General features: G+C 43.2%; 1 protein-coding gene across 1 annotated transcript in view; it reads right to left on the reverse strand.

Annotated features, from left to right (window-relative positions):
* Positions 1-9760, reverse strand: part of LOC126282369 (sodium channel protein Nach-like) — a 49952-nt gene extending 40192 nt beyond the window's left edge. Inside the window, exons 1-3 of the mRNA XM_049982028.1 lie at positions 9740-9760; positions 6956-7101; positions 888-1082 (exon numbers count right to left, since the gene is read on the reverse strand). Coding sequence (XP_049837985.1) covers positions 888-1082; positions 6956-7101; positions 9740-9760 — 362 coding nt within the window. The remainder of the gene's footprint in view (positions 1-887; positions 1083-6955; positions 7102-9739) is intronic.
* Positions 9761-11720: the final 1960 nt, after the last annotated feature.

An 11720-nucleotide genomic window follows, 5' to 3' on the forward strand; every position in this document is an offset into this window, starting at 1 on the left:
AAAAGTGATTCTGCTTCAGTGTAACAAACAGATTGATCGTTGCTTTATGGACCAAAAAATCCAATGCGCTGTCATTTCTGTTCCATTAAGGCAGATACAGCTGTCAAAACTTTGCTGGGTGGTGGAGGTATTTAAAATATTTACTCAAACTGTAACAGCCTACTGCTTACAATAGATAATATTCCAGAACTATTGACAATGAAGTAGGACGTATCATTAAATTCGTACTGTCCAATGCGTATGAAATCGTAAATACCGCTTCTGTTTCAGTATAAGGAAGTGGTTGATTGTTGCATTCAGAAATAATTTTGTAGTGTGAAAAAATATTTAAAAAATGAAGTGCCTGCAAACCCGTGTAAATGCTGATTGGAAAAAAATTACACAATTTAAACTCTGCATACCCCTTGTGGTAGCTAGAAAGTATGTAAATGTGCACACTCAACCAAGTGTACATCTAGCTACCTCCAGAATGTTTCTACTTTCCCATTCCCTCTGTATTATATACAAAGACAGAGGTGATGTTTACTGATGATTAGGCAGGACAGGACTTGGCATAAACAAACATTCATGAAGTATAGTGATTATGCTATGGCATTTGACATAAATATTTGGTGTGTGTGTGTGTGTGTGTGTGTGTGTGTGTGTGTGTGTGTGTGTGTGTGTACTGAACAGCATCAATTTACAAAAATCAGATGTAGTTTGGGTTCTAATGTACGTAATACGCCTAGTGGTTACTTTGCCTCGTGTCGTAACCTTAATGACAACTTGTTCAGAAATTGAACCTCAATTTCTGTTGGTCTTATTTTATGATTTTCATCAAACATTTCACGCAAGTAGTATCGTGATTAAAATTTAGGCTATTTTAGAAGTAGTGACTGATGTAATACCTTTTCGTAAATTTTTCTATGACAGGCCTGTTGTCCCTTGGACAGATGATTACTGAGGGAAACGGCGTAGCGGAGCCAGGTTCTGCAGGGTGCACCACGAAGTTGATGGGGTTGTAGCGGAACGCGTACCACGCCTCCTGCACCAGCAGCACGGCGCACACCCACGATACGGCCACGCACACCAGCCAGAAGGCCCTGGCAAGCAGCAGACGGTGTCAGTCAGCACTCTGAGAGCAGTGACGTGCTTGCAGACTTAATGCCAGTCGTGCCTGGACAGAGTAAAACCGGCGTTTGCTCACGTTGGAAATAAAGGATTATTCTACTTTCATAATTAGTGACAGTCAGCCATACAGGTACAAAATACAGGATAATCGATAAGTATCTTAGAGGTTTCACAACAAGGCTGTAGGAAGACTACAGAGCATACGGAATAAAATTTAAATTAAAAATTTAAAAGAATCCTGACAAAAAAACCCTTTAAAAAAAAAACAAAAAAAAGAACAGTGTATTGCCCCTTTAAGCAGTAACATCTTGATCCATGCGTCGTCATGTTTGAAGACGGCTCCGTAAATAAAAAGAACAATAAATAAATAAAAGAAGTTAACAGCATCTATTCATTCTAGAACAGCATAACTTTCATTATTGGTAGGTATAAGCCACTTCTGTTTGGCAAAGTCTCCTCCAGGACTGCGCGTCCTGCATCCACACCTCAAAGTACCTAGTGAATTTATAGTTACCTATTATATAAAACATGAAAACGAATCCATCCTTAATCAGCCCAAAATTGTTAAGGAACAGAGTTAACTATTTATTTTGCATTATATTTTTACGTAATTACGTACGAACTTAGTTTCACGCATTAATATAACTTACGAGGCGTATGTGCTACAGTGGTTTGACGATAGCGCACTAACTCACACCTCGTTATACCGCAAGAGCGAGTCGCGCGGTGCGTGGAATGCGGCCAGGCGTGACTAAATGCGGCGACCTGAACGTGCAGTCCCGTGTGGGCAGACGTCGTTGACGTTGTGTCTATACAGCAACTTTTTCGGAGCACATTAATTAAGACTTAGTCTCAACGGTTTGATATTGTTGTTTTTCTGTATTTAACTACGTTGCTAGGTAGCTTGTTTGTAAATAAATTTCATACTTTATCACTTTAGATGTATTACGCTTTTATTTTATTTACTTAACGGTCTCCCGATGCAACGACGCTTGGTTCAAAATATTACTACTTGTATTAAGCTTAAAGGGACAATCCATAACACTTTTGAAGTTTTTAGAGTATTTTTGTGCCAGGGTTCTTTAAAAATTTTCAGTTAAGTTAAATTTTATGCTTTTTAAACCCTTTGTTTTGCTACTGGACACGGTACACAACACTCTAGCCCCACATTCACACAAATACTTTCAGGGACGAAACACCAAATTGCGATGAGAGTACGTTTTTCTTTTTTAATTAAAAAAATTTTCAAATGTGTCTGAAATCTTATGGAGCTTAACTGCTAAGGTCATCAGTGCCGAAGCTTACACACTGCTTAACCTAAATTATCCTAAGGACAAACACACACACACACACACCCATGCCCGAGGGAGGACTCGAACCTCCGCCGGGACCAGCCGCACAGTCCATGACTGCAGCACCTCAGACCGCTCGGCTAATCGCGCGCGGCTTTTAATTCACACATATATTCATTGACTACGTTTTAGAATATATTTAGCTACTTTAGATAACATAAGCAACAAGCAATGTCTATAATTGTAAATCAAGTCGGAAGAAAATCGGCTGCAATTGCACTCTCATACAGTAGGCTCCCGAAACTCTTTCTGTAGAAACATTTGATTTAGTACTAAACTGCAGACATCAGAAACAGCTAGAAAAAATCACCCTCTTTCTGCTCTTTAGTTGCTCACACTGGCGTCTTCAAAAGACAATCATCATGATCGTTGGTAAAAAAAGGTTAAAATGGCTCTGAGCATTATGCGACGTAACTGCTAAGATCATCAGTCACCTAGAACTTAGAAGTAATTAAATCTAACTAACCTAAGGACATCACACACATACATGCCCGAGGCAGGACTCGAACCTGCGACCGTAGCGGTCGCTCAGCTCCAGACTGAAACACCTAGAACCGCTCGGCCACCCAGGCCGGCCATCGTTTGTCAACCGCATTGGATAAACACACGTCCTTGTGGATTTTATTTATATTATTTTGAGCTCTACTATTCAGTACTATATAACCTGATGTAGTTCTTATGTATTACGTGGCAAATATCAAGAGAACGCGCTGGCAAACATCAGTGCTTAATTTAGCTGATGAACTTAAAATTCTGAACAGACTTTCGTGGAACATACACTATGTAATCAAAAGTATCCTGACACCACCAAAAAATACGTTTTTTGTGTTCCGTGCATTGTCCTGCCACCTCCTGCCAGGTACTCCATATCAGCGATCTCAGTAGTCATTAGACATCGTGAGAGAGCAGAATGGGGCGCTCCGCGGAACTCACGGATTTCGAATGTGGTCACATGATTGGGTCTCATTTGTGTCATACGTCTGCATACGAGATTTCTATATTCCTAAACATTCTTAGCTTCACTATTTCCCATGTGATAGTGAAGTGGAAACGTGAAGGGTCACGTACAGCACAAAAGCGTGGAGGCCGACGATGTCTGCTGACTGAGAAGAGACCGACGACAGTTGAAGAGGATCGTAATGTGTAATAGACAGACATATATCTACATCATCACATACCAATACCAAACTGAATCATGATCCACTGCAAGTACTATGACAGTTAGGCAGGAGGTGAGAAAACTTGGATTTCATGGTCGAGAGGCTGCTCATAAGCCACACATCACACCGGTAAATGCCAAACGACGCCTCGCTTGGTGTAAGGAGTGTAAACGTTGGACGATTGAACAGTGGAGAAACGTTGTGTGGAGTGACGAATAACGGTATACAATGTGGCGATCCATTGGCAGGATGTGGGTATGGCGAATGCCCAGTGAACGTCATCTGCCAGCGTGTGTAGTGTCAACAGTAAAATTCGGAGGCGGTGTTGTTATTGTGAGCTTGCACCCTTTGTTGTTTTGCGTGGTACTATCACAGCACAGACCTACATTGTTGTTTTAAGCACGTTCTTTATTCTCACTGTTGAAGAGCAATTCGGAGATGGCGATTGCATCTTTTAACACGATCGAACACCTGTTCATAATGCACGGCCTGTGGCGGAGTGGTTACACGACAATAACATCTCTGTGATGGACTGGCCTGCACAGAGTCCTGACCTGATTCCTACAGAAAACCTTTGGGATGTTTTGGAACGCCGACCTCGTGGCAGGCCTCATCGACCAACATCGATACCTCTCCTCAGTTCAGAACTCCGTGAAGAATGGGCTGCCATTCTCCAAGAAACCTTACAACACCTGATTGAACGTATGCATGCGAGAATGGAAGCTGTCGTCAGGGCTAAGGGTGGGCCAACACCATAATGAATTCCAGCGTTGCCGATGGAGGGCGCCACGAAATTGTAAATCATTTTCAGCCTGGTGCCTGGGTACTTTTGATCACATAGTATAGCCAAGAACCACTCTGATGAAAGAAAAAGCATTAAATCTCATCTTTCGTTTTGGAGCGATGATCCGCGTATGCTCTGGGCGTTAAAAATGGCACGTGTTAATGAATGGTTCAAATGGCTCTGAGCACTATGCGAGTTAACTTCTGAGATCATCAGTCGCCTAGAACTTAGAACCCATTAAACCTAAATAACCTAAGGACATGACACACATCCATGCCCGAGGCAGGATTCGAACCTGCGACCGTAGCGGTCGCTCGGTTCCAGACTGTAGCACCTAGAACCGCACGGCCACTCCAGCCGGCTGTTAGTGAATGGACTATGAAGGTTCGATTACTAGTACGCAGCGTGGCGTAGTTACAGAGCGCACCACTAGGTAGCAGGCGTATCAGAACACGCAGACGAATCATAATTGCCGCATGGAGTTTGTTGGCGCAGCAGATAGGTAAACCAATGCACATATTTCCCAAGTGGCTGTAATTGGGTAGTTCGAAGTTGCAGACAGCTGGAATGGACGTGGTATTATTTTTGGCTACTTCCTGAGGACATCTTCGGTTGACAGTTGTGGATGATGATGGCATGACAGCCGCTGATGTACATATAGGATAGGACACGTTTGGAAAGTTTGATGTGGACTTGCTGCATCTGTCAGGAAGCCAATATGTGGCGAAATGTGCACATTTATCAGCTTTACGGCTAATCACTTTTCCATAGGTGCTCAGCGTAGTAACTACCATCATGTTGGGAACGTCAGTGGTAGTTCACGTGCCTAGATTGGTCCCTGTATGAGCCCTCCATGTTCAGCCTGCACATTACTTACATGTCAACACAAATGCTGGAATATAAGACCACCTTGCGTCTCATTGAGAATCCCCTTACAAACCGTGTCGTTGATCTCTTCGCTTTCACCGCAGACCGCTCGGCGAATCCCACGGAGCTCTTTCACATTACCCGCTGGTTATAATATATCTTACGCTACTTGAGTGGACCTCCGTGAAAAACAAGTGATCGTAGGTTATTGAAACGTGGGAACATTTGTAAGGACATGGGGAAGAGAAATAAGGAATAAACCTTTGAAAGAAATACATTTTAGTTTTCATATGAGACGGTAAAATTTTGTTAACTGCGTGTCACATATACGTTCCAGGTTACCAACTTTGCTCTATGTCGGGACCACGACAGCCTGGAATTTTGTAAGGATACCACTTTTCGAATGGTGGACCATGGAATGGTGAGCGTTCGCGACACAGCTCGCGTACTGCTTGAATATCGCACTTTGTATCCAGCACTCAGCCATGACAACAGTAATCTCTTCAACAATTTGTGGCCCATCTGGCCGCCGTCTCACCGAGTAGCAGTTCTCTAAACGCCAGTTAATTCAGACTTCCGAATCACATTCTGCAGTCCCCGGTGCGCAAAGAGGACCTTCCCGTATTCCTCTATTACGTCGATCGTTGCAGAGAACAGTAGTGTTATTGTTGTATGGTGGACCTCGCGGTTAGAGGCGCCGTGTCACTGACTGCGCGGCCCCTACAGTCAGAGGTTCGAGTCCTCCGATGACCTAAGCAGTTTGGTCCCTTAGAAATTCAGACAATCATTTTCGTTATGGTGAAACAGCTTTACGAGTAAAGCCGTGTTCTCGCTGTGCAGACTCAGTTGACTGTCTGCAAGTGTAAAGGAACACTGACGCTTGCGTCTCAACACTACGCCGCATTGCCTGTATCAGCGCCTAACGGCGAGTCATGACACTAACACTACTTTCAATGCAAACTCTGGAGTGCATAGTCTCAACATCATTCCTATAAAGTTGAGTACTCATATGGCAGATCATTTTTAGTGTACACCGGATCAAGTATCGAAAGTTTAATTGCAACCAGCCCTTACTGTTACTGTGCTTTCATGCCACTGTTTTCCACGGTTGTTTCCCTCACCAAACTTTCGTTGTATCTCTCCACATCCTCTCAAAACATTTCCAGACAGTTTTGTTCACTTCAACATAATCTGTTGAAGAAAATGTCTAAAATATTCCCAGCCATTTCGCCGTGTTAATTCAAGGTAAAACCGCAAGCTTTCGACGATTACCTCCATGTCTTCGTCAGGATCAACTCAAAGTCAGAGGATGGAGATAATCTTCGAAAGCTCGAGGTTTTACCTGGAACTGACGCGATAAGAAGTCCGAGAATGTTTTATACGACAGTGCCGTCGAAAAAGACTTCATAGAGAGGCATAGAGTTCGTTACGGATGCAAATCAATCAGCGACAGGCAAGGAAAAGTACTTGACTTCACTTCAGGGAAATTGTTAAGCTATGAATCAGGATCGACAGAAAGGGTTCGGAGGACTTTTCCTACAATGCATGGCCTCAGTGTGCTAATTAGTGCAATCGTTCGGATTGTGAAGGTCCTGCTGTGCAGCATCCACTTGTTAGAAAAAGTTGATAGTAATTATATTTTTTACAATTAATGTTACGAATCAGTGTAATAAAATACTTACCTCTCGACAATATGACGATCTTTTTCTACAAAATATCTTAACCCATGAATAGTAGTATTTAGACAGTAATTTTTCAACATTTTCAGGAACTTCCATGGAATGGCAGACCATCCATTAGGTTTCACATCCCCACGAGCAGCTCCTCCCTGCAATTATAGGAACAATTTAAAAATTATTATCTGCTATCGTGTTAAAGAAAATTTTAATAATACGGTTGAGAAGAGTAATAAAATATGGTTTTTGGCATCCGAAAACATTTACTTTACCAGGATCTCTTGCGTCATTTTACAGATAGCTGCGCATCAGTAAAAAAAGAAAAGATATACTAATTTTTAGCTAATAGCCCAAAGTTCCGATGGGCGGTATGTTAAGGATAATGCTGTCGATGCAGGTTTGGCTGTGCGGCCACTCCCCCTGTACCTATAGTTACATGACACCTTGCCATCGTCTTTTTGTGTCTAAGTCTGCATCTTCTGGCGGTAGATCTGTTTAATGGCATGTGGGGAAGCTACCAAAATGGAGCGGGATTTATTACATTATTCAACTTATTAATATGAATCGCAGTTATTAATTATAATGAATACACTTGTGTGGCATTTTAAATCTGGGTGAAACAGACATAATTATTGTTCCAGCTGCAGATATGTTCCTTTTCCATAAATTTTATTTACTTTGGACCACAGCTAAATTTGTTGTAGTTATCTGTTCCAAAGTTAGTCATTTCTAACTCTGTAACGCTGAGTCAAACCAACTGATATTGTCTATTACGAAAAATAATTAAAGTGCTGTCTCTATTAATAATAATCACGTGGAACTTACTTGGATTTTAGTTATTAATTTCAGTTGAATGGGGCACTGGAAGGAATGCTTTACTGCATGTCACTACCAGGCAGAGGCCATCCTACAATCGATGGCACTAGATCTGTAGGTTGTTAGTTCGATTCCTGGTGGCGGAGTAAATGTTCACAGCCAGTAATTAACTAGGGGGAGGGGCAGGAATAAAGTTCCTGATCATAAGGCTTTGGGTCAAAATATTGAATTAAATTTTAAATCCCATCACGGCATGAGGGCACGTGATACTGGTCGTGGAGATCTATCAGTATGATGGGGGCATTAAGCTCAACGGCTCTCTTTGCGACAATTCAATAGGAGTCGGCTATGTGCCAGGCTCACGCTTCAGTATCGGTTCAGAAGTCCATAGTGTCAATCGTTTTTCAGGCGATATTAACCAAGGACGTCGGACGCATCCCATCGCTATCAAGGACTGATGTTATCGGACAAGATTCTCCGATTCTCCGCCCTACTCACCACATCTACAGTCAACGGTGTGGCTACGGCATTCGTTATTCAAGCAGGTATTGCAAGGGCGTATCCCGTCACCCAGTGAACGCTTTCCCTCAGGAGGCAGGCTCAAGCCTATGGAATGGCCTGCGGTATCTGCTGAGATTACCCCAAATGAGCACGCTTGGTTCCCCTGAAATTAGCAGAACGTCGTTTCTGGAAGCTTCGCCGCAAGCTGAATCTCAGGATGGTCGTCGTGGAGGAGTGGGACACTTTTCAGTTGTGACGTCTCAACCACCTTTGGTACAGCAAGCAGAGGATGATAGAAAAATATTAAAATGTACTTTTCACTGTCAGGCAAAGATGTTCAAAATGGTTCAGATGGCTCTAAGAGCTATGAGACGTAACAGCTGAGGCCATCAGTAGCCTAGACTTAGAACTACTTAAACCTAAGTTAACCTAAGGACATCACACAAATCCATGCCCGAGGCAGGATTCGAACCTGCGACCGTAGCAGCAGCGCGGTTGCGGACTGAAGCACCCAGAACCGCTCGGCCACAGCGGCCGGCAAAGATGTTCAGTTTGAAACAGACTGCCTTTATTTTTGGTTAGTTTCTATATTATTTCTTTTTTAACATTTATAATGCCTTTTTATTGTTGCTCACATAGAATCTTAACCCACATAGATTAGCAGATGTGCAAGTAAAATGATACTTAAATCGACACCTTAGCTGCAAACATGCGATATTTATCATTGTGGACATGTTGAAAATGTGTGCCCCGAACGGGAATGGAACCTGCGATCTCCTGCTTACATGGCAGACGCTCTATCCATCTGAGCCACCGAGGGCACAGATGATAGTACTCATGCAGGGATATCTCTTGCACGCTCCCCGTGAGACCCACATTCCTATGTCCACACCACAACATTCGTAGTGCGCGTAATAGATGTTTGCCCATCACAATAAATACTCGTGGCAGATTAATCTACCAAGTTCCGTACGAGTTGGGGCATAGCGTGTGCGTTCGCACTGGAAGGTCAAACATCTATTAGGCGCACAACGAATGTTGTGGTGTGGACGTGTTGCGAATGTGGGTCTCACGGGGAGCGTGCAAGGGATAAGTCCCTGCAGGCGCACTATCCTCTGTGCTCTCGGTGGCTCAGATGGATAAGCGTCTGCCATGTAAGCAGGAGATCCCGCGTTCGAGTCCCAGTTAGGGCACACCTTTTCAGAGTCTCCCCAATGATGTATATCAACGCCTGTTTGCAGCTATGGTGTCGATGTAATCGTAATTTCATTCTAGAAAAGGTGCAAGGTCCGCAATGGAATCTGTTCTTTCGGGAACAGATACTACCTTTATGTATAGATATGCAAATGTTTTCACTTTTTAAATTTTTTTTTAGACTTAATGAACATTGTAGTGCGAACAGCTGTCATGCCACTATTGCGTGTGATGGTTACTAACTAGTTTTAGCCGCTACTGTTAGTGAGAATGTCTTACCGATTGGTGGTCGGCAGTCATGTCTGTGGTGCGCCTGGGTCTTCAGCAGTCGGAGCGCCCACCTCTACTAACATGTCGCGTGTAACGAGTCCGCGGCAGCGCTTGCTCCGTGACGGCTATGTTTGCACACTCTGCTGATGCGATCACGGTACCACGGCCCACAGTGCACGTGGCACAACGTTGTTTACTGGAGAAACGACTCCGTCGAAGCGGCGAGTCGGAATAGCGTTTAAACACAGCTCGCCATGAAAAGTGTGGCACCATTAAGGCGGCATGCAACAAACATCAACTTTGCACGAAATATACTACATACTTGTAGATTCAAATGATTAGTATTTCAGCAAAACCGCATAGAGCAGTTACGATTAACTCTTTCTACATTCTTCATAAAGGGTGGTCAATATTCAGGAATATGGCAGGAACATTCGCACGAAGCAAAAAGTACTTAAACATGGGCTGTAACATGCGTACCTTAAGGGCTATGAGTATTTGTTCACTGGAAGAAATGTGTCTCACAGGAGCGAAGATGCGGAAGCGCTCATAGCTCAAAAGGCGTTCACTTTCGTGCCCCCCTTTAACGGACTTTTTTCTTGTTTTTTTTTCTATGCTAACACCACTAAGAAAATGGAAAGCAAACAGCTTGCAATAGAAGAGCTATATTTCACAATATTGAAGATGAAAAAGTGCACATAGCTTCTAAGATGTGCGTTTTAGAGCCGTTGTTTATCAGATTATTTTGTTTCGAATGATCGTTCCCGCAATAGATGGTTCAAATGGCTCTGAGCACTATGGGACTTAACATCTATGGTCATCAGTCTCCTAGAACTTAGAACTACTTAAACCTAACTAACCTAAGGACATCACACAACAACCAGTCATCACGAGGCAGAGAAAAGCCCTGACCCCGCCGGGAATCGAACCCGGGAACCCGTGCGTGGGAAGCGAGAACGCTACCGCACGACCACGAGCTGCGGACGTTCCCGTAATGTCCCAGAATATTACGCATTCCTTTAGGTTCACTCTGTATAAGGAAAGATCACGCAGCTAGGTTCGCCTTCAGAAATTATATTTGACTGTTACTCGTTTGTGAGAAGATGGTGTAATAAAGATGGTGTAATACCACGTGTAAAGAAGGACATTGGCAGAATCGTTGCTATCTAGACTGCAGTATATCGTTCTGCAATATTGCTGCTTGCGTTCAAAGGTTGGGCGCATTTGGGCACTGAAATGTACCAATGGTAACAAGTGAAAATTTGTGCCGGACCGGAGCTCAACCAAGATTTCTCTCTTTAAGCGAGCGGTCGTCTTAACCGCCTAAGCCAACTGAGCACGCTTGCCTTTCGACCTAAATTCCCAGCCTGTTACTCACTACTGATGTAGCGATACCTACCCATGAACCCCCTACTGGAGATCAGGCATCGTGTGCTTCGACACTGAGAGAAAGGATCATTGGTCGAAGTCAGTGTAAATGGGCTCGAGTCTGGTGCTTATTTTCACCACCTGCTATCTTTACATCAAGCGACGTGACCAGCCCACTGCCATTTGAAAGTATTCACTCTTTCCATTACGTCACTAACCTTTGTTGTCTGATATGAACTGCTTCCTTTCTGTCTTTATTTGCGTAGTTAAACATTGATCTTTCCATTCCCCCTTGAGCTACTATTATCTTTCTAACAATGGACTCATTCAATGTCCATGTCTGACACGCATACGTCATTACCGGTAGTATTCGCAGTAAAAACTGTTTTCTTTAGCTCGGCCGACATCTTGGACTACAGAATTGGAGAGAATCTTCCACATGGTTGCCAGCCTAAATCAACACATTGAAATATTTCTGGTTTTAGGTGTCCTTTCATATTTAGCAAGTGACCCTTTGCAGTTGTGTTTCTTCTGGTGTCCATTCATTCATCGTGATGTTGGTTGTATCGTAATTTATATTTAGAACAACTTAAGGGTAGACTGAAAAAATGTCACTAACCAG

Source organism: Schistocerca gregaria, chromosome 7 (assembly GCF_023897955.1).
Source record: "Schistocerca gregaria isolate iqSchGreg1 chromosome 7, iqSchGreg1.2, whole genome shotgun sequence".
Classification (NCBI taxonomy): domain Eukaryota; kingdom Metazoa; phylum Arthropoda; class Insecta; order Orthoptera; family Acrididae; genus Schistocerca; species Schistocerca gregaria.